The following is a 24697-nucleotide window of genomic DNA, read 5'->3' as shown; positions in this document are numbered from 1 at the left end:
AAAGCAGGTAGTATGATTGCTCACCTGATTTTTGGCTTTTCTGAAGGTGCTAGGTTGCATGGATAGTTGTTGAATTAGGTGTTTGTGTGGAGAGACAATCCCTGGAGGTTTCTATTTGACCATCTTGCTCCTATCAGGTAAATTCTACTCCATTTAAACGGATGCAAACACTTACTGCCTTCAAACTTGCCTCCTAAAATGTGGCTGTTTGGAGAGTTCTCTTCATAGGGCATTTGTTATGTATCCTAATTTGCCGGGCTCTAACCCCGCACTAGCGAATATAGATACAACCGGGGTCACACTAACACAGTAAATATGTGAAGCGGGCTGGGTGGGGCCCTTGAGAGAACTGGAGAGCTGCTGCTTCTCTGCCAGGTGGCCGCTTCTCAGCCCTAGCTGAGCATTGCCATCCCACAGAGCAGGCCTGGCTCTCTCTGACTTTAAGATATGCAGGGAATCCACATATTATGTGATTTCAAAAACAAAAAGTTAACCTCTGTAAGCAAAACAAGTTTATGAGCATCTTTGGATCACATGCCACCAGTGTGCAATCTTCGCATAAAGCTGTTACAAGTGGAAAGAAACTTGTAACCTCAGAGAAGATCTACAGAAAAAAGACACATTTTTTAAAAAGAAGAAGAAACTTGAGCAGACATCTGGGTGTGTTCATCATTTTCCAGGCATGATCTCACAGGAGAGCTTTTTATGTCTGAGCGTTACATGGATAATTTCATTTATTGTAACAATGAGATAGGCATCATTATCCTCATTTTATATATATGAGAAAACTAAGATTCAGAAAGGGGTAAGTGACTTAGAAAGGTTAAGCTAATAGGTGATATGTTACTAGGTAAAAAAGTAGATTCCAGGGCGGCGCCTGAGGCTCAAAGGAGTAGAGTGTTGGCCCAATATGCCAGAGGTGGCAGGTTCAAACCCAGCCCCGGCCAAAAACTGCAAAAAAAAAAAAAAAAAATCACATAATATCTGGATATTTTTCCAAAGTTTTATATATACATATCATGCGCCATTCACTTGCGTTCAGGCTTGCGCTCTCTCTCTCTCTCTCTCTCTCTCTCTCTCTCTCGTCAATATGCATATTTGTATACTTGTTTTTTAATCTGAAAGGAAATATACCAAAAGGTTACCAATGGTTACTTCTGGCATCAGTATAAGTCGTCTTTTCCTGTTTTTATTTATCTGCATAAAATGTCTGTTAATATGCATGTATTACTTTTATAAAATTGATCTTTTACAAAATTTTATAAAAATAGTTTTTTAAAAAAGAGGGCTACAAGGAAAGAAACTCTTAAGAAACCAGTCTCTAGTGGTGAAAGGGAGCTGATGATGGCAGAACCAGTTCTGTGACCTCAGCCTCTGACTGTCTCCTCACACTATATAGACACTACCTTGCTATGCACCAGACAGTCTGTTAAATTTTGGGAATTACAAAGCTACATAAGATCAACTTTTTGACCTTGGAGAGTTTACAGTCTAGTGAAGAAACTCATGGTGGAAGCTGTATATATAATAGATGCTAACCTCTTCTATTTGCATAAAGCATTTGCCTTTTTGTAGAAAATAGCTCTTGCATCTATCTAGGAATGCACATTTCTATATTGGCATGCAGTGTCATCTTTTGACAGTTATATAGGAAAATGGAAATTATCACTGCATGCCAATGGGAAGACCTAATAACATCATGGAATCCTGTTAGATATATTTACAGAACCCCTAGTGTTGGAAAGGAGGCTAAAGCTTCAAAAAGAGACCATGAAATACTAAAATAATTAAATACATAAATAAATAAAAGAGTTCTAACTCTGAATTGTTCATATAAACTAAAACCCAAACTGGCCAAACCTAAGCTGGCGGCCCTGGAACTCTGGCACATGGTAGAAGGTCTATGTATTAGCTGTTATTATTATTGATATAATAAGTATCTACTGCCTTTATACCCTCTTCCTAAGCCCTCCCCAAAGAACCTTTCTGGCTTGATCCTTTTTTGGTTCTAAAATATGGGATTTCAGGCCTGTGTAGTCCATATTTGGGGGCCTTTATGGTCTTTTGTCCCCTTGAACTATTACTCAAGATAAACCATGTCTTTCCTATAAGAGGAAGCCATTGGCTCTGGCAACCAAAATGGGTTAAACAACTGGCTGGTCTACACCTACACAACCTATCTGGCATAAATAATCATTGACGTATTAGTCAGTATTTTGTGCTATTGCCATTAAATTAGATGATTAAATAATTTCTTTTTTTTAATCAAAAGTCCCTTTTGGATTAATTAAATGGGTCGAGTTTGGTCAGCCTAGTTTCCTCAAGTTGTCTTAAAGCTGCGTCATTGTTTTTGGCAATTTTAACCAAGTCTGTAGCTTTATTGAAGAGAAATACAGCATCACCTAATTAAGAAAGAAGAACTAAATACTATTCCAGTAAACTAACACTTTAGGTATTGAGCCCTAAATTTGTAGTGGATAAAAACAGGAATTAACTGCATAGTGCAATGAATGACCCAGACTTTGGCTATAATGAAAATTAGCGAGTTGAATTCTTTCCAGTGGAAGGAATGATAATTAAATGATAATTGACCTGTGAAGATCATTGGTACCAGGTGTAAACACTAAGCATCAGAGCCTGAAGATCTTGATTTTTATATGCAAAAATATTGTGCAGGTTAAAATGTGGATAAATACATATGTTCCTTTAAATATATATCTTTTAAAAATAATATTTAGATATATATCTTTAAAAATAAACTGATCCGGTGGCATAAACTGCTCAGTGGGTAGGGCGCCAGCCACATACACTGAGGCTGGGGGGTTCAAACCTAGCCTGGGCCAGCTAAACAACAATGATAACTGCAACAAAAAAAATAGCCAGGCATTGTGGCTGGCACTTGTAGTCCCAGCTACTTGGGCGGCTGAGACAAGAGAATCACTTAAGCCCAAGAGTTTGAGGTTGCTGTGAACTATGATGCCATGGCACTCTACTGAGGGTGACATAGTGAGACTCCATCTCAAAAATAAATAAATAAATAAACAAACATCCTATTAAAAAGCAATATATATTATTTGTATATATATGTTTGTATAGGCTCAGCACTTGTAGCTCAGCGTCTAGGGTGCCAGGCACATACACCAGAGCTGGTGGGTTCGAACCCAGCCCCGGCCTGCCAAAACACAATGGCAACTGCAACCAAAAGATGGCTGGGCATTGTGGCGTGCACCTGTAGTCCCAGCTACTTGGGTGGCTGAGGCAAGAGAATTGCTTAAATCCAAGAGTTGAAGGTTGCTGTGAGCTATGATGCGACAGCACTCTACCAAGGGTGAAATAGTGAGAGTTTGTCTCAAAAAAAAAAAAAAAGAAAGAAAGAAAAAGAAATGTATATACATGTCTATATCTGTTTATGTATGTGTATTATATATATATATTTTTAAAAAACTAATCCTAGGTATAATATAGAAAGGGCTATTCTAGCCATGTGATCCATGGTATTGTGTTGGTTTTTATCCCAGCAGAGATTTGAGAATCCAACATTCCAATTCTATCAGCCACAGGCCTTTTTTTTGCTAGCTCTAAGAAACACAAGACCCAATAAGATTAAGGAGCTCTTTGCAGACCCCCGTATGATTCTCAACCGGAGACCATAAAGAGGACACTGAAGAATATGTGTGGTGGCTCACACCTGTAATCCTAGCACTTTGGGAGGCTAAAGGAGAAAGATTGCTTGAGGTCAGGAGTTCAAGAGCAGCCTGAACAAGAGCAAGACCCCCATCTCTATAAAAAATAGAAAAACTGGCCCAATGTGGTGGTGCCTATCTATAGTCCCAGCTACTTGGGCGGTTGAGGCAGGAGGATCACTTGGACCCAGGAGTTGGAGGTTGCAGTAAACTATGATTGTGCCACTGCACTCTAGACCCAGACACAGAATAAGACCCTGTCTCAAGAAAAATAAAAAAAGGACATTAAGAGAATCAGAGGGAAAATGGAGAGGCCAAGAGTCTCACGCCAAAAAGGAAGGGTAAGAGATTGGGAGAAGAGACCAAGATAGAATAATAAAGACATTTTATTTTGAAGATTCAAGAAATGTTGCCTGTACATGTTAATTTTTCCTGCCCAGTTAGTATACATTTTGGGAGTGATATTCCTATAATGAGAACAAGAATTCATAATATGCAGCCCATTAATTCCTTCAACCTCTAATGCCCTACAAAACGCCCAGAAGGCTCCTTCATAATCACCTCCAATGTCACCACCAATTCCCAACTCTCACCACTATTGCATTAAACAGTAACATTTATGATAAATAAAAGATGATTTACAATTTAATAGTAATATATATTTTTAGTCGTCTCTCATTATGATCATGGCCATGTCAGGAAACTGAGACTATTGATTTTTTTTTAAGTGTTTAAATATAGTTTTTACTTTTTAAGTGGAAAAAAAATAATGAGCTTAATAATGCTACCCATTATTTATTAATTCTCCTACCCGGGTCATGGGGAAATAGCAAAGGTCCTGGCAGAGGGCAAACCAAAAACAAAAGGTTTTTGAATACCAGAGTATTGCCTGAAATCGTAAAAGGCGCTGACCCCTCTGAGCTGCGTTGATTTACATGAAGTTACCCTCAGTAGGCACGAAAGACAATTCAGTTGCATTTCAGATTTCCCTGTGCTATTAAAAGTCAAGTTTTATTTCTAACTGAACCCAAAGAGCTGCAGGGCAGAGTTTGATCCCAACTCATGTTCAATGGTGAGGAAGTCATAGAGCCAGCCATTTGTTCCCATGAAACAACATGCTGTGAAGTGAGGGGAATTGCTGCAATCATGCTTTAAAGGCTCCTGGAGGAACCAAACTTGCTAAGATGCTCTATGAAGAAAATACAAGATGTTTCCCCCTAACACACAGGTTTCATAAACACTCACCGGAGCATGATTATGATAAACATGGAGACGGTAGGTACAATCAACTTGTATAAGTATTGAAAATGTTTTGTGTCCATTCTCCTGATTAACTGGGCTTCTCTTTTTTATTGTGGTGCTTATTTTGGTGTAAGACACGTGGTCATTTAGTAGATACCTAGCGTCAGTTCTGTGTTTATGAATTTGGATATCTTCTGTAATTACCTTTAAAAGTTTGAAATGTAGAATGATAACTGGGTCTTTCTCTCTCTCACACATACACACACATACACACATGTTTGTCCCCTGCCTGCCCCCTCCCAACAGCCCATTGAGTATATAGACTTATGGGACCACCTTCAGCACTCTCACTGAAATCATAGGGAGGCTGGGCTCTGAAGCTGTCATTGAAGTTGTCCCAGAATTAGGGTATATCTTTGTGAAATCATCTGAGAGGAGACAGTGGGGACATTTGATGCAGTATTCTGCACTTGATCTTAGCCAAAAGGCCGAGAAGCAATGATGCGGTATTCTGGAGACCACTGTCCTCAACGAAGTCATTTAATCTCCCTTTCCTTCCTAGCTATTTACTCCAAAAAATAAAGTAAAAGATACTATCCCCTTTCCTCAGCCTTTTTGGCTTCCTGAGTCCTTCCTCGCCATTTGGCTTAAGAGACAACAACAGAATTGATTCTGAAAAGAGAAACTTGGATAGATTTGCTGTGACAGGAGTTCTGCTTTCGGTCTCTGTAGCTGACAACCTCCAAGTGTTTATCTGGCACCAATAAACTCTGTAAAATGCTGAGTGGTTGTCAGTGGGGTCATACCTTTTTATCTCAGCCCAATTGCATGTTTATGTAACAAAAGTCCATATTTGGGAATTGTAAGAGAATAAAGACTGTCACAAAATAGCACGTAATTTGTATAACTTAAGACTTTATACAAGTATAAGGCTATGTAAACACGACTTTGATGTGCTAAGATGGATTGCAGCCAGCCTCTTATAATCCTTCACATTTTCTCCCTATTTTCCCACCGTGATGTTATCTAATCATTGCACAGCTTTGAGGTACTTCATAGAGTTATCTCTATTTCACAACTGAGGAAACTGAGTCTCAGAGCAGTTAAAGTGTTTTTCCTAAGATCACAATTCTAAAACAACACAGCATGTATTTAAATCTAAGTTTTCTGACTCAAAAACTCATTTTCCTTTCATTATATGTTTCTGCCTTTGACTAAATTTATAAATCATTACATTAGAAGCAGACTACCAAAACAACAAACATGTTGCTGTCTTTTAAAAAGCCATTAGCAGCTGCACAGACCACCAAAGTCTGGCAACCTCAGCAAAAGAGCAGACAGATGCAAGGCTGAGACATTTCACAACTACAATCCCCTGTGGGTTAACTCCTGACCTTGACCCAGTCATAAAGGTTCCTGGTTGTTTTGTTCAAATTATGCCATGTAAAAATTGGGGGAAATTTAAATCCTTGGTCATCAAAAAATATCCACCATCTAGATTCTACATTTAGCATTTTATGATACTTGCTTCATTACACATCTACTTACCTGTACACCCCCCCGTCCAATCAGCAATCTGTGTTATACTCCTGAAGTTACAGATATTAGTAAACTTAACCTGTAAAGAACTTATCATGCATAACATTACCTAGAGTTCAATATTTGCTTTTTTAAAGTAAAATTTTTATATAAACAAATGCACAAATGTTATGTGTACCATTCAGTAAGTTTTGCCAAATGTATACAGCCATATAACTAAAACCTCTTGTCTAGATACACAATATTATCCTCTTCCCAGAAAGTTTCCTCATGTGCCTTCTTAGTCAGTTCCCCACCACTGTTCTAATGTTTTTCACTGTCAGTTAATTTTACTTGCTCTAGAGGTTCACGTGAATGGAGTCATACAGTATTTATGCTTGTATAAGGATTTTCTCACAAAAAGATAATGTTTTTGTGATTCATCTATGTTGTTTTGAGTTTAAGAAGGTAGCTCGTTTTAATGTTGCCTATTATTGTCTTGTATAAATGTACTAATTTCCTCACCATTTTCCTCTTGACAGACACCTGGGCTGTTTCTTTTTTCGGTTATTATAAATACATACCATGAACACACAGAGATCTATTTATGAATATGTTTCCATTTCTCTCGGCCAAATACCTAGAAATGGAATTGGCAGGTCATTGCATAGATGTATGTTTAGTTTTATAAGAAACTTCCAGAACATCTTTTCAAAGGAGTTGTATAACATTTTAACTCATACCAACAATGTATGAGAGTTTCCATTGTTCCACATCATCACCAAAATTTGACAGAACTTCCATTAACGATAGTCATGGTGAATTGATTGGGGTAAAGTTTACCAAGGTCTGCAACTTCAAAAGAATAATACAGATTGCTGGTTGGACAGAGGGATGAACAGACAGGGAGATATGTAATAAAACATCATAAAATGTTAATTGTAGAGGCTAGGTAGTGGGTATTTACTTGATAGCTCAGGATTTATATTTCCCCAAATAATGACATGGCAGTCTTTTAATGTTAGCCATTCTAGCAGGTCTTTATCATATTACTTTCCGAATTATAAAATAAGAATATTCACAATAGAAAGAGAGGTTCCAATATCGAGAGGTGACTTAAGCAGTATCTGCTTTTATGTCCTCCTCCTACAGCTGTTCTAGTTTCTTAAGGTATGTGATTAACTCATTAAATCCTGATTCTCACCTTTAAGGAGTTTTCTGAAAGCAGATTCATAATTTGGTGATTATTTTAAGTGGATTCAACTTCTAAATTGCTGGAAATATCAATTAAAATTAATTTTTAAGATTTTTTTCAATGAACAATAAGATTTTAAAATTAATCAGAAGGATTAGCTTAGCTCTTTACTAGAAAAAAATAAGTATGTAATCACAACCTAGTCACTAACTCTTTGACTGAATTAAATGAGTCACCTCAGGAATGACTCTCATAGACCTAAACTTTGATTAATAAGCATGAATCAGTTTATACTAAGCAGAAGTAATATGTGCCAAAGCTACCTCTAAGTTAAGTTGCTTCCAGTTCCTGGAGGAAATTCACAGGTCCGATTTTATTTTAATGTAAATGTTTTCCTAGGTCTTGTAATTTATCCCTAGGAAGTTTCAAGCTTTCAACTTGCTGTTTTCTTGGCTTTTCCTGTATTCTCCAATCAAAAATGTATTTCAGTCCACTGCTTATAACATTGAACATATTATAAGTCATGTGACAGTTTGTCTTTCAATGAATTTTTAGTAATCCATAACAATAGTGCATGTTAGAGCTCTAAAGTTGAAGAAATAAAGCGTGTAAGACCTGAGGTTAATGTAACTGGGTCTAGGCATTATGAAACTCTAACAAGATATCTTAGCTTTTCCACTCTTCTTTAAATAGTTCCTTTCTTTCTCTATAGTTCAGTTTTCCAAGATAACGTATGAGCATGTGTATGAATTTTTTAACCAGAATATTTATGGTGCAACTTTAGTGTCAATTAGTTTTTGTTAGGAGAATGTATTTCTGGTGGTGCTTATTCAGCTCCTTCCCCAAAATATTTATGAGGGATATAACAGGCCCACAGTTTGTAGAATCTCCATGGATTTTAGAAGAATTAAGGAGATGGCACCCAAAGAAATGTTTTTAATTAGACATTTTAGTCAATTTGATTTGCCTTTTTTTCAGAAGCACTAAATACATTGCTTTCTCTCTCTCTTTCTAGCTATAAAGCAATAAATAAAATATAGTGGTCCTGAAAATATGTTAATACGGTAGCCATTTGTTTAAGTTACATAAAATGTCATCTATACATGAAGATTGCTTAGTTTTGGAACTAAGCCACTAGGCACATATTTTGTACTTCTGAAAATAAGAATACTCCATGGCTTGGAATGACACTTTGGCTAATTGTCCCACTCATAAAATGTACAGTGCATGCAACAGATTAATTATAGGATTTTTTTTTAAATCTGCATATGAGCATTCACTTTGGCAGCACATACACTAAAATTGAAATGATACAAAGATTAGCACAGCCCCTGAACAAGGATGGCATGCAAATTCATGTAGCGTTTCATGTTTTTTAAAATTAGGGTTAGTTAGGAGGATTAAGTTCTGGTGTTCTATTGTACAGCAGAGTGACTGTAGTTAACAATAATGTATTTTATATTTCAAAATATCTAGAAAAGAGGATTCTGAATGTTCTCACCACAAAGCAATGACAAATATTTGAGGTGATGGATTTGCTGATTACTCTAATTTGACCATTACACGATATATACATGTATTGAACCTTTACATATACCCATATACCCCATAGATAATTGTAATTATTGTGTGTCAGTTAAAAAAAAAGACTTTGAAAAATCTGTATATGAGCCACCAGAGCCAATGTTATATATACGTAGGTGAAATAGACCACAGGTACTAGAATGATAAAGCAGCACAGAAAAGGCCCGCCTTAACATTTTTTCCCTCCATACTGCCTTTGAAATAAGACATTATCTTCAGATTTTTCAGGGAAAATCAATGTGTTAGTAGATAAAGTACCAGGATCACTTATTACATGAACCATTAATGCCCATTATCTGTTCGGAACCCAGCAGAACTGTGAGAGAACGGGACACAGTTGGAGACATTTTGAAAGGCTTCAGATGATATGAAGTAATGAGAGATTTTGTGTGTGTGTGTATCTGTCTGTCTGTCTGGGTGGAGTAGGTGGAGAGGGTGAAACTCCAGGTAGCAGGAGAACAGTGTGAGGGTGGAAGGCACTTGTGGGAGGGGAGGAACCTCTGAAAAAAAAAAACCTGAGATCGATTAACCTGAAACATTAAAAAATATATAAAAAGAAAAGAAAAAAAGAAAACCTGTGACTCTCACCAGAGATAAGCTTGCTTGCAGTCAAGGACCTAGGGCTGGCCCTTTGAGTCACAGATGAAAAGTAATGTAGTCTATTAACATTCAGATAAAGCCAAATTTTGCATGTGAGTTCTTATGAGGCACTTTGTACCACCTGACCCGGGAAAGACCCAGGCTGACTGTGCAGGCATCGCAGATACAGAGGCAAAGAATTTTGCATTTTCCTAAGTTATATAAGCCGTATGAGTTGATAGGCTCCTGTATGAAATAAGTGTTGAAAATGAAAACTAATTATCATTGTAGAGTGCTGTATACATACAAATTCTTTCTACTGTGATTCCAGAACTTAAAAATATAGCCACTATTTTTTGTCTGATAGTACCCCTGACGTTTTGCTACCAACCCACTTTACAAAGAAATCAAATCCAAATGGAACTTTATTTAATTAGATTTCAGTGCATTTTAAAGGAATGGGACAGAAGTAAAGACGACACACGAGGACATTTGACAGAGTTCAATTTAGGCTTTTTCTTTCATTTCTAATTTATCTCTAAACTTTATCCCTTTTATTAGTTTGTTTTATTCAGCATATGCTATTGTAGTTGCATATAAAATTGAGTATTATTTTTTCAACCACTAATTTCTTTCCACTTCATCAAAAAATAAGTGATTACTCCATGTTTCATCATATTCAGATTTATATGGTTTGTCATATGTAACAGAGAAAGATTCAAAGACTTTAGAATACACTGAGCGTAAGTTCGGGTTTTATTTAGGTTTAGATTATTAAGCATACTTACCAGAATTTTATTGCTTTGCTCTCTTTTCATAAAATTTTTATATTTTCATTAAAAACATTTGACCATTTGTAAATTAGCCAGAATACACGATAAAGGAATAGCCTTCAGACTCAGACAAAAAAACCTTGATAAAAATAATTTGTAAATTGGCTCTGTAATCACATTATGCTAGGGCCCTAATATTAAAGAGCTGTCTGATAACGTGGTAACTGAATAGCTCTTGTTGGTTTCCGTTAAAACAAGGGCTTTTAATCTCTCCTTGCAGGCTAGGAGATTCTTATGGTTTAAATATATTTTGCAAATTTGTTCCAACAGCTAAATTGAAAATGTCTGATATTTTCAATTACGTAAAGCATTTATGATTTTAAGCTCCCAGCAGAAGCCTGCTGCTGAAGGGGAAAAAAATTAAGAGCTGTTAGTCAGAAAGACACTTATGTAAGAACTGTCACATTGGTCATTGGTTTGAAAGCAGGAAGTCCTATATTTTAGGATCAAGGCTTTAAGGAATCTTTATTGAGCATTTTCCCCTCTTAGAGATGAGACAAGTGGCTGATGAGTGAAATCTTGAGAATATTCACAGGTTTTCTCTTTCATTCTGTTGCAGCCCAGAAGATGGTGAGATCCACCCAGAAATCTGCCGGCTTTACATCCAGCTGCAGTGCTGCTTGGAAATGTACACAACAGAGATGCTAAAATCCATATGTCTTCTGGGGTCTCTTCAGTTTCATCGAAAAGGTATCCACTTTCACTATCAGAAACACTGGGACATGTTAAACAAAAACCAATCTTTTGCATAATGTCAATTAGTTTTGGCTAAATGGCCATCTGTATACAACTAGAATTAATTTAAATGTTCAGGAAATGTTTCATTTATAAATGAATAAGAAGTCCATATTAGTACTATCTAAGTGCATAAGAACACTAATCGTTTTGAAAAGAAACTGAGTAGAAACAGTTCTCAATCAAATGTATTCTTTTAGTTCTTGTGAAAGTGACTTTCATTAGAATCAGCATAAGCAGCAGAAATATATAATGATCTTACCAGGGGAGTAAATGCTGTCCAAGAGTGCTGCTGTTTTCCTAAATGAATTAAGTTGCAAGAAGACAATTACATATTGTGTCCCAAAGATTTAAAACAAGAAGAAACTTAACAAATAATAGGGAGGCATATTAGTAATAGATAAACTCATCCCCTGTCTTAAACCATAAAGGAATATATTGGCTCAACAACTGTACCCGACAGAGGTAGCCATAGTTTCAGCGGTGTTTGATCAGATTTATGATTCTCAAAATGATGCCCTGCATTCTGGCTGTTGACTTTACCCTCAAGCTATCTTCTCCCCCATTAGCAAATAGTTCCAGTCACCACATCTGCACATGGCACAATCCATTAAGAAAGAGAACTTCCAAGTATAGAGCAAAGGTCCTGAGCTTCATTCTGATTGAACCAGATCCATGACTGAACCAGTCACTGTAGATGGAGGTGTGGAATTCCACTGACTGGTTTAGGCAATCAAAGCCCATTCTGGGGTCAACCCTTCCAAATCCCTAGCTATTACATGATGGGAGAGGGTGGAATGGGATGGACACTGCAGAAGAAACCAAAAGTTTCTATTATTGGAAGATTCAACCCATATTTTCTTTATAAATTCATTAAACAATGGTTTATTGGGAAGCTCTCAAATGTCAACTTCTTATGCTTGAGTGCAGGAGAGTAGGGAGGATGCACAGAAAGAGTTCTTTGCTATGATTTTAATTCAGAGATAGAAAATGTCAGTGAAGTCAAGAATACTCAGGGAAAATCTTGGGGTTCTCAAGCTAGGGTTCTGTTAGGGAAGGAAACAGAAAGATATTTCAGATGAAGAAGTGGTTCAAGTAAAGTTTTGAAACCAAATGAGCATTGCAATTTGAGGGGGACTAAAGGACATGATAAAGTCCTTGTAAAAATCAAATCTTGTATACACACAGATGTAAGCACACAGTCAGACTTATAAAAATAAGGTTATGCTATGTTGCTCCGGAGATAAGACAATATCTTACTCAAAATTTGAATGTTATGCCTTGTTCCTTTTGACTTCTAAAGGCTAGTCTTTGAAGGGTTTCTATCTTTCCTTCTGTTATTAATATAAGAGAGATTGCACCTTGACACTGTAATGAATGCCTAGTCAGAAAATTGAATACTCAGACATCCTCATGACATTCAAACAGGTGTCATTGGCCCGATGTCTTTATCCATCTCTCTCTCTCACACACACAGACACACTCACACATAAATACGTATCCAGAGTAGTATTTTCATTCTTTTCAATGAGCAAGCACACTGGGTACAGGTGTTTTTCATTCCCCAGATCTGCTTTGGCTCTGCCTGCGGTATTGCACGTCTTGTTGCTGCTGGAATCTTCCTTGCTGAGGGCATGTCCCTACTGCCCAGTGACCTTCACTCCCAGTCCTGCTCTAACTCCTCCTCAGTATGCCACCTGCTCTCCTTCTGCCATCCACTCCTGCTTTTTGTCTTTTCACAACTGACCTTTGAAAGGAAGATTCTTCTGGGCTAGCTCTCTGCTTAAAATTAAAAGGAATTTTCTCATCCAGATTGCTGTCCTGTTGTATTTGGTCTTTTCATGCAAATGAAAAGCGTATCACCCCTTACCAATCAGCTCTTTAGGTCTTTGCTGCCTCCTGTCTGCTCTGCCTACTTCTCTGTTTAAAAAAACAACAACAACAACAAAAAAAAATCTAAATAAGCCCCTGCCATCCCCCCTCATTCCAGTGCCTAACCCTCTAGATGCATACAACCCTTAAAAAGAAAATACCTGATAGTATCTTTGGTTTCTCTCCCATGCAGGATTAAGTCTTCACTTGGATTTTTGTCTTTTTCTAAAACCATTATTATTTAAAGTGTACTCCTTGGAAAATTGGCTTCAAAATTATCCAGGATGCTGGGTAAACATGCAGATTTTTGGATCCTATCCAAGCACCTACTGAATCTGAATTTCTGTGGGCACTCCCAGTGATTCTGAGACTTGAGAACTGCCGCTCTATGTTTTGAAGCAAAACATTAAATCACACCCCACAGATGAACAAACAAAAAGCTTCCTAGCCCTTACCATTCTGTTCTCCTTTGCTACTCTCTACTCCCCTGAGTACAGGCTTTCAACATGGAATTTATGCTTTCTCCCCCCACCCCCCACTGATGAAACGTAAATACAAAAGTGGTAGGTGCTTCTAATGAATGTGGGCTGTATTCGGGCTCCTATAGCGTATTTTCTCCATTAACTCTTGACGTGACCACTGAAATAGGTAGTGTTCTCAAAGTGTAGCCCCTAAACTAGCAGCATTAGCATCTGAAACATTTGTTAGAAATGCAAATTCTCAGACCCCACCCCAGATCTACTGAATAAGAAACTTTTCTAAAAAATTAAAAGAGAAATTCAGTGGTGCATTTCTTCAATTGAATATAGTTTGTTACCTCTAATCACCATCTGTAATCAGCAAACCATCATTCTTTACTATTTTTGAAAGCATTATACATATTATACAGTCCTTGCCAGCTTGTGTTTCCAGAATGCAAGTCTAAGAGCCAGCTGTCCTGTGGATTGTTACCTTTGTCCTGGTACTAGTAGAGTTAAGGCAATGAGGAGGAGACTTCTTTATCGGTGAGAAGTTCTCAATTAATCTAAAAGTAAAGAAAATAGTAATACAAGGATGTAGGATTAAAAAACTATACTGAAGATGGAGATAAGTTGCTAGCAGTAAGCACAAAGGAAAATGTCATAAAACCAGAGAAAATAAAGTGCTAGAAAATACATATTTGAAAATATATACTGGACAAATTTCCTGGAAATTTCCAGAATGTGAAATAAAATATAAGCTCTTAGGGGAAGGATAGTTCCATTAAGGAAATCAGATTTTAATTTTCCAGTCTTATATCTGTATGATATGCCTATTTCTTTCTTCCCACCAGTGATTTCTTCATTGCATCTAAGGGATTAACTCCATGCTATTATTTTGGACTCCTGGCTTGTTTATACTGTGGGCCACTTCATATTTCCACCATCAAGATGAAATAGAAAATGTCAGCTGTTGGTTTTTGTACTTTCTTCGGTATCATTGGAAACTGCTGAGGAACCTGTCTGTGCTCAGAACCCCCAGCTTATTTTTCAAAAAATAAGGGTACTTGGCTCCAATGACCATGGGCTGCCAGAAATGAGTTGGGAAAGAAATAGGTCCACACACCACAGCACAAGAGTATTAAACTTTAAGAGTTAATTATATGTCTTGCCCTTAAAGCTTGGAGTCTCTGCTTATAAAAGTAAACAGAGAAGAGTCAGCAAGTCTGGGAAACCTTACAACATTGGAATGAAAGGTAAATGCATTATCTTCATTAAAACAAGAAATGGGGAAGGATCAGGGAGGAAGGCTCTTAACGTTAATGTGACTCAAGGCATTGAGTCAACATGTATGATAAGGAAAAATATGTATAAATTCTAAATGAACAGTGAGTGGGAACTGAGGTATAGGTAATTCCAAATTGCAGGCAAAGTAGTAGAGGTGGAAGGAGAATGCATAGATCAAGAAATCAGTTTCCTTTTCCTAGGATTGAGATATACATATATATGAGATATAAATATTTATATGATTTATACATATTATATGTTAGCAAAAAAGGACCATTTATCCACTAGAAAGAAGTTTGTCTACCAAGATTTACTATGCCCCAGTAGTAAAGGTAAAACTAGTACTTTTTATCCAAAGAATAGCACCACTGGTATAAGATAGGGAATGAGCCTATCTTGATGACCTCACTATATCCTTCCCTTGAGAAATCAAATGCTTCCCAGAGTCTTAGGGGAATAGTGATTCCCATTCTAATTTGGAACACTCAAAATCTTTTTCTGTTTAGAATCTCTGTCTGGTTTGTTACTTTCAATGCTACAACAAAAATTAGTACAGTAGAACCTCTGTAAGTTGACCACTCAAGGAACTATAACAAATTGGTCAACACATGGAAGTGGTCAACATGAGGAAGTAGGCCTATGTGCTGACATGTACATGTGGTGCATGTTCAATCTTTGAAAATTAGATCAACTTAAGGAGGTGGTCAATGTAGGGAGGTGGCCAACTATCGAGGCTCTACTGTATTTTGATAATCTTTAGGTGAACTAATTTCTTTTCTCTCCATGTGAGTGCTAAAGGTTTGCCATTTTCCTCTTCATTAGCATTTCTTTTCTATTGAGGAAAGGAAAGGGGTTGCAATAGAGTCACTATTTGGCCCTATATGAGAATATCTGGTCAATTTTTCACTGGATTAGATACTAAAACCAAATTATGTCACGGGTTGTGTATCACCTCCCTGGCTGCCATCAGAAGTCCAGATGGTATTGTCCACTTAGTTTCATTATCGTATTGGGCAGTCATGACATCAGTTTATGCTTTAGAGAGACAGGGTACACAAGGTCACTAGAGGGGTGAAGAGTATATTTTCTTTCTGGGAAAAATAAGCCTCTAATAATTTCAAAGCTCTCACGGAGAGCTTGAATTTAGTAATGAAGATTGTCCTTCTCTCCCAATTAAGCAAATGATAGGTATTTTTAGTTCTTAACAATAGCTCCAATGGATCTTCAGGCTTGTTTCATGCACCAGGGTTCTGAATTTGCTGTCTCATGATCCAATCAGTCCAAACTACTCGGATATCTTTTATACAGTCCAAGATCATGCTATTGCCAAAGAAATGAAGAAAAACATTACTAAAATGATTTTTGTTTTCCATGGCTAACAAAATTAAAGTAAATTACAGTCAGGTGAAGTAAAATCTGCATTGAATAAAGGCTATTGGGTTACATCAGGTAGAGAGTGGCTCTAAAAAACTACGTTTGTTTTAAGAAGATGACAGATGGGAATAATTTTAGTCATTCTGTAGTTCCATATTCTAACACTTTAAGTTATAGATTGAAAGCATTACTTGACAGACTCTAATTTCTATGTTTATAGTGAAAAATTGCTGTTCTCACTTCTTCACAGTTAGTTAGGTAGGAAATCTTTTCCCATTACTGAGTCCATGTACCACATTGACCATTAATGCCTGTTTTCTGCCACAAAATGAAATGAGATTGAAGGTTTCATTCACATTGCTAGGAGAAAGTGGAGCCAGATTTCTAAGGGTATTGGATGATCCTGCTATTTTGACCATGGCTTTCCTTTCTCTCAATTTCTTTCCCCATTCAATCAGTTAAGACAACGTTCTTATTCTGAAAGTAGCTGAAATGACAGAACACTCCAGTCCAGTTCCCCCACACGCATGAACTTACTCTTCTGTCTTTGCTCTCGTCTGACCCTACTCTGTCAGTGGCCTTCTCTGACTGAGGCTGCTTGCCTTTCTGCCACAACTTACAATAAAACCCATCCCCAAGTCCTTTAGAGGTATGCCATCCTCCATTCCTCCCCCTAAGGTAGTTCTTTCCCTAAAATATGCCCCCATGATATATACAGAGATAAAAATATGCAGAAGAGATGTAATCACAAAAGGGAAAGGATAGTGAAATGTTAAAAGTTGAAAAATCTTAATTCACAATCTGCTGGGAACAGAGAGCTCAAGATACAGGAATGAGAAACTAATAATCCACCATCCAGCAAAATACAGGATGGACTCAAGACAAAGAATAGAGTATGAGCAGTCAAGGCTCCAGTGTATTCAGCATTATATTAAGAAATGTAAAGGAAATAATCCACACCCAACAAAATAGACAAGTAACATAAAGGCAGAAATAGGATATAGCCACCAGACCTTATTTTCTAACATAATGAGGCAATCGATACTAAAATAGAACAGTGGGTTAGAAGGAATGAAGCAGAATAAATCTTAAAATAGCTTATGATTCAAATTCTGAGTGGAAGCATGCATTTATTCTTTGCACAAATATTTACTGAGCACCTGTCATATGTAAGGCACTGTTTTAGGTGCTGGGAAACTGCAGCAATTGAGTTCCTGATTGTATGAAGTATATGTTATACAGCAGAGAGAAAGAGAGTGTGTGCATAGAAGTGAGGGAAGGAGAGAGAGAAAAAGGAAGAAAGAAAAGAAATACTTACATTTTCTAAAAATCCCAAGTGCTAAAAAGTGCAATGCAGATAATTGGAATAGAATGGATGAGAGAATAGAAAGAGAATAGAAAGTGACTGGGTGGCTCCTTTGGATGGGATGGTCAAAGTTCTCTGAGGAGATAACATTTAATCTGGGACTTGAATGACAAGAGGAAAATAACCTCATGAACATTGGTATTCAATGCCCAAGACCAAAACAGGCTTGTAGTGTTTGAAGAATATAAACATAACCACTTCTGTAATCCAAGGGTAATCTCAAACCTTTTATTACTCTATCTCCATGACTTCAAACACTGTAGAAGACTGTATTTATAATCTTATAGTCGAAGCAGATGTCAGCTGAGGAATAAAATAATAGCAATGATAATAGCTTCCACTTGCCAGGTGCTTTATACATGTTACCTCATTTTACCCCCAAATATATTTTCCCCATTTACAGATTAAAAACCTGAGGCTCAATGAGGTAAGTTGCACAAGGTCACAAAGCCCATGACCCACTGCAAAGTTTGTGATAGTTCCACTACACTAGACCATTCCCACTGAATGAATGAAGGATAGTAGCAAGGTTGGCTGAATTTTATCCATAGATTTGCCTTAATTAATCATTAGTGAGCACACTTCAAAACCATGCTTAATAGATAAAATCCACTGTGTGTTCACTTTCTTACCAAAATAACACTAAGTTCAGAGAGTTGCTTTTAAGACTAGAGGGAACTCTACAGATTATTCAATGATTTACCGAATATTTTACATTGGGTGAAGAAGTGTCATTCTGACTAAGAAATCATCTTCTATAGTAAAAATAAAATGAAGCATTCACGTGATGCAAAAAGGGCATGATTTAGCCATGACACCCATTATGGAAAAGTTGGAATTAATTAATTATACAGTAAACACATCTTGCACATTGTTCTGCTCTGCTTTAGGGGCTGAAAATGGAGTATTCACAGCCCCAGGAGGACGTCCTTCAAGTGTGCCCTCCATTGTCTGCACTTCTGTTTGCGGAGGGCCATCCCATGCTTCTGTTTTCTCACATGGTGCTACCACAAAGTCTGTGACTCTGGAGACAGTAGAAGACCAGAGGAGGACGCAGAACAGTGGGGGAGGACAGTTCTATATCTCTTCTGAGTTGGAAAATGTTTATTTCCCAGTGCATGGGCAAGATGTATGGCATAGCTATTTTCTGCCCATGTGTCCTATGGCACTAAGAATATCTTTCACCATAGTGTAGAAAAGCCTTTGAAACTATTTTTTAATATGAGCAAACAACTAACTAAATTAATATAACTTATTTCTATTTAAATTACATACTTTTTAGAAACATAAGAGAGTAAAAGTGGATTACTTAACAAATGGCCTACATTTTCCTAGCCCTTTTCACAGTGCATGGAGTTAAAAAGCACCTACCAGTTATGAAAATGCATGAGAGCGAGTGTACCTATTTGGACAAGCACCCATACATCTGATGTAAGCCATGTTTATTTTGTTGTTCACATTCACTCAGCAATAAGACTGTCCTGAAAGCTTGCTCTGTGCATCGTATCACAGCAGGTGATGTGTCAGGAGCACAAAAGACATAGGATATTTGTCTCTGCCCTCAAGGAAGTAAGAGGGCAGAGATGAGCATTAGCTCAGAGAAGATTGGTTTATTTTCTTTTGGTTCTTGGAGAAATTTACTCAAATGGATAAAATTGACTTTGCTGGACCCTAGAGGCCAAACTAAGGACCTCCAAAGAGATATCATCTATAGCAGTGTTCCATTATCACCAGCAGGCTGAAGACGGGCAGGAAGCAAGAAGGAACAGAAGTGGAGGGAGGAGGAATAGAGGAAAACTTGAACATAGGAGGAGAATGGCAGAAAGAAGACACAAGAAGGAAAACGGTGTCTAGAGTGGGTATGATAAAGGACCACCAGCCCAATCCTCCAGTATCAGTGCCTGACTCCTGAGGCCAGGATGCTGTATTGTATTCTTGAGACTGGCCCACAATCAGATGTGGGTTTTTTCCTCCTGAACAAATGACCACTTCTCACAAATATAAGAATAACCAACCTTCTGCTCTGTTATGTGCTTCATGGGTGGTTTCCTTTAACTTTCCCTCAAGCATGCCTAGTATATTATCCATAAACAAGCTAAAAATACATGGAAATCCCCAAGGATCTGAAGGCAAAACTTTGCAAGCCTCCAAGGAAAGTGGCCAAGTGTTTGATGTCCTGGTTCTAAACAGTGATGCAACCAGCTTGGTATGATTTTGAGGTGCTCTAAGAGTTCTCTTCCCCCTTCCCCATCTCCTCCTGAGCAAATATTTGTTCACTGAGGCCTGAAATTGATTTTTCCAGGGACAGAAAGTTCATTTCATAATAAGAAATAATTTTAAATGCACATTTACTCTCTTGCACAAGCAAAGCATTGACTTGAAAGCACATGTTGATGACTTTGTTAAGAACAGGGCAGGAAGCCCACCTGATGTTAGAGAATAAGTGAACCATCCACAAGACAACCATTCAAAGGGTGGAAGCTGAGGAAGAAGAACTGAAATTGGCCACTGTCCATGGAGGGCTGTTCTGTTGATTCCTTCAAGTAGCTCAGAAGAACATCCATGAACTGACCTTGCTAACTTCTCCAGCTTCCTATCACCAGCAACCCTCCCTCATCTGCCCTTCATAACCTGCCCTGGAAGGTTACACAAGGCATCTTGATTTACTTTGAGGAATCTCAACTTGTAAGTTCCTTCCAGCTTTTCCTTCAGCCTGGGACATATGACTCATTCTACCTATATTCATCCCTTTCACCTAGCCCATGTCTATACAGTGTAATTTAAAATTGCACAGACTTTATGGCCAACCCGTACTTTCTTTGGGTCTTAACTTAGATTTAACTTCCTACAGGAAGATTTTTCTGACTCTCCAAGGCTGGGCTAATGCCCACTTGGTGTGTCCCTTAACCATCTCCGTGGCATTGATAATGGAACTTGCTATGTTGAAGGACAGTTGCCCGGTTTCTTTTCTGTTGTCCAATTTAGATTTTGATCACCATGAAGGTGTTCACTATTGTATCCCCAGTATCTAGCATGGTGCCTAGAGCAGAGTGAGGCTTCAATTAATGATTGCTGAGTAAGTTAATAAATTGCTTTCATCCTGCATCTATTTTCCAAAAGGGGGGAGTATAGTTAGAAGGAAAGCTTATCCAGAGATGTTGGACTGAACTCACTCATGCATATATTTTCCTTCCTACTGAAAATCCATTGAAATAACAGAAAATAATGAAAGGAATAAATCCCTATTAATTCTTAATATTTGTCAAGGTAGGGTAACTGCTATCTGAAACAACATCAAATCCTGATGAACGATAGAAATTCATTATTCTTATCCATAGCTCAGTTGTTGGGGTGCCGGCCATGTACACCAGGGCTGGCGGGTTCGAACCTGGCCTGGTTCTGCTAAACAAACAAACAACAACAAATATATAAGAATTAATTATTCCAATGGCATAGTCTGACACTAGGGTTGGAGTGGAGTGGGCAATTGCTCTTTTCATTCTCTGTAACCATTGAGTGGTCAAGGGGAAGAGAAGAAAAGCTCAGGGCATCCTACAGGAGGATTTTTAAGGGTCAGTCTGGAAGGGGCTTACATCACTGCTCAGAGTCCATTGGCCATAACTCTGTCACATGGACCCTTCTACCCTGTTTCCCCAGTGTCTTATTTTAAGGTGTGCTCCCAAAGATGTGCTAGGTCTTATTTTCAGGGGATATCTTATCTTTCCTGTAAGTAGGTCTTATTTTCAGGGAAACAGGGTATTGTAAGAAGAAAAGAAAATACAGAGTGGCAAACATAGCACAGTCTCCCATGACCCTGGAAAACAAGGAAAGATGACTTCAACAAACCAGAAATGTTAAAGAATTTCTCAAAGCTAGAACGCAATTGGGGTTGGATTGGTATAAATAAATGAACAGGGTAAACCACAGCAGATAAGGAACTTGAGAAGAAGCAGGAGAAAATGTCTACAAAAATAAAATTAACTCCAGGGATACTTCAAGCTCAGAGTAAACAAATACAAATCACACGAAAGATTTCTGGAACTGTTGTCAGAGAAATTAATGTTTGGAATTTCATACAGGAAAGGCTGAGCTGGCCCCAGACTGAGCATGACAGACCATCAGTGCTTGCCCTAGGAGGATGTCGGGGTAAGCATCAGGACTGGGCGTCAAGGCAGAAAAAAGAGTGTAAAGTCAATCTGAGCCACCACAAGGACGTTCACAGAAGAAAAAGAAAGTGAACACATGACTACAGTGTTTTTTCCCAGGCTAAATTGCTCAATATATCCCACTGGAGAAGGAGTTCTAAACAGGAAACTCAGAACAGACATGAGGCCCCCAAACAGGCACCTTATCGATGGAGGTAACTTATCAGTCTTGCACCCAGAAGAAGTATTTTAGATATTCATTATCCAGCCATATACCCTGCCCCTCCCCACCATCACCAGAAGGAAGGCACTGTTATTAGAATGATAGGCCAACAGGGATCCTCAGAGACAAATCTGAATAGACATCCAGGAATGCCCATATTTTTAAGAAAAGCCTACATTATAGAAGGGATATACTAAGTGCAACAAACAACTAATACTTGGAGAACGAATTTTAAAGTGACAAAAACATTGAAAACATATATCATCAATAAATGCAAAGAGATTAAAAACAACAATTGTCTATAATGGAAAGGAAGCAGCTAAATTTGTTGGAAATAAAAATGTCATCAATCACATAAAAAACTCAGTAGATGGGTTAATTCATGTTGGAGACAATTCTTTTCATCTCTTGCATTCTGCACATCTTGCAAAGTGAGGCACTGACTGCTCTTTGTTTTACACTATCTATTCAAAGATGCTTATTTAACAAATGCCTTGGAAACTAGAGACAGTGTCTTCCTCCAGAGCAAGACATGCTTACTATTCAAAATAATGAAAATATTTTCCTCTGGAGCAAAGGACCAACATGCTTACAAAAGGCTCAGATTTCCTTTCCTGTTATATAGCCCACTCTCTGTGCAGGCATCATTTGACATCTTTGTGTCTCCCTGTGAGAATTAGGACTCAAAAAATAAACAACAAAAAACACAGCACAAATGCTGTTGCTCTGGCTACTGCTAGTCTGTAAGTAATAAACTATCTTTATCTCTGACCCAGGAACCTCATGTATCCTTGAAACTATTAACAGGCTAATTTGCAAGTAGGCCTAAAATGTCAAATCCTTCACAATTCTTAATAATTATCATGGTGGAAATATTGAGGGCCTAGAATAGCAAACTGAAATATCATGTCAAGCTATTCTCCCAGAATTCACCCCAAAAGATAAATATGGAGTTTGGAGAATAGTTAAGAAATATAAAAAGATAGATCCAGTGACTTCAATATGAAATAGAAATTCTGAAAAAACAGAAAGAATTGTGAGAAATAGATAATCAAGAAAAACAGAAAAACTTTCCCCAATCCTAAACAAATAAATATTTAAATTAAAAAGATCTCATTCTCTCAATCACTCCATAGATTTCTTAATAATAAGGGAGAAAGGGTTCATTTACAATGGTTAAAGCTGGCAGAATCCACATTAACAAAGCAATCAATAATACTTAGCATCATTAATAATGGGATAAACTGACTCATGCTTTCTGATGTGAAGCACTAAGAAAAACACAATTATTACTTCTATAACATTCTTGCCAAAAATGTTTACTCTGAATCTGAGCATGTGGGAACAATCAGACAAATCCAAATGGAAAGACATTATATAAAACAACTGGCCTGGACTCTTCATTCAAAAATATCTATCACATGAAAGATAAAAATAGGCAAGGACGCTGTTCTAGATTAAAGGAGAATAAAGAAACATCACAAATAAATAGAATGCATTGTCCTTAATTGGAACCCTCCTATAAAAAAATGTTATTGAAATGAATAGAGAAATTTGAACATAGATTACATATTAAATAATAGCATTGTATAAAATTATATTGAATCATATTTAAGCAAAGTTAAAAGAATTTTTGGAGTCATAATTTTTTTTTGTTTTTGTAGAGACAGAGTCTCACTTTATCACCCTCGGTAGAGTGCCATGGCATCACACAGCTCACAGCAACCTCCAACTCCTGGGCTTAAGTGATTCTCTTGCCTCAGCCTCCCGAGTAGCTGGGACTACAGGCGCCCGCCACAACGCCCGGCTATTTTTTGGTTGCAGTTCAGCCAGGGCCGCGTTTGAACCCACCACCCTCGGTATATGGGGCCGGCGCCCTACCGACTGAGCCACAGGCGCCGCCCGTCATAATTGTTTTAAGGTTACATAGGAAAATATTCGTTAGGAGATATACACTAAAGTATTTAGGATAAAGTGTCAGTAATGTCTGAAACTTACCCTTAATGGTTCATCCAAAAATGATATATGTAATTAATATATAATTTTATGCATAAAACATGTATTATATAATCTATATCTTTTTCAAAATAAAACATTGGAGAAAATAAATTGTAAATGCCAATCAAATGCCTAGAAAAATTAATAGAAAATGACACCATACCTAGACATATAGGAGTCATTTCCGAACTTGAAAGTTTAAAGATAACAACCTAAAAAATTTTCAGAGAGCTATAAACGGGCTACATTGAAAGCATCCTTAGCTTGAACATAGATTTCTTTTTTCTTTTTTTGTATTGAGATAGACTCTCACTCTGTTGGTCTAGGCTAGAGAACCACGATGTCATAGCTCACAGCAACCTCAATCTCCTAGGTTCAAGAAATCCTCTTGCCTCAGATTCCCTGTAGTTGGGACTATAAGTGCCAGCCACCATGCCTAGCTAGTCTGTCTATTTTTAGTAGAGATGGGATCTCACTGTTGCTCAGGCTGGTCTGGAACTCCTGAGCTCAAGCAATCCACTGTCGTGGCCTCTGACAAAGTGCTAGGATTACAGGCATAAGCCGCCATGCCCAATCTGAACATAGATTTCTATACCCACCAATTA

At 37.6% G+C, this 24697-nt stretch overlaps 1 protein-coding gene and 1 non-coding gene across 3 annotated transcripts in view; both read left to right on the top strand.

The window, feature by feature from the left end:
* The window catches only part of RGS7BP (regulator of G protein signaling 7 binding protein), a 111231-nt gene that overhangs the window by 61436 nt on the left and 25098 nt on the right, over positions 1–24697 (top strand). For both annotated transcript variants that reach the window (XM_053589916.1, XM_053589926.1), the window contains exon 3: positions 11194–11324. In XM_053589916.1, coding sequence (XP_053445891.1) covers positions 11194–11324 — 131 coding nt within the window. The remainder of the gene's footprint in view (positions 1–11193; positions 11325–24697) is intronic.
* LOC128592638 (U6 spliceosomal RNA) lies at positions 8911–9014 on the top strand. Its single transcript, XR_008381956.1, has one exon. It is a non-coding gene; the product is annotated as a U6 spliceosomal RNA (small nuclear RNA).

The sequence above is a fragment of the Nycticebus coucang genome, chromosome 1, assembly GCF_027406575.1.
Source record: "Nycticebus coucang isolate mNycCou1 chromosome 1, mNycCou1.pri, whole genome shotgun sequence".
Taxonomy (NCBI): Eukaryota; Metazoa; Chordata; class Mammalia; order Primates; family Lorisidae; genus Nycticebus; species Nycticebus coucang.
Note: the sequence above shows the minus strand (reverse complement) of the source record. Positions and strands in the feature narration are given on the sequence as shown.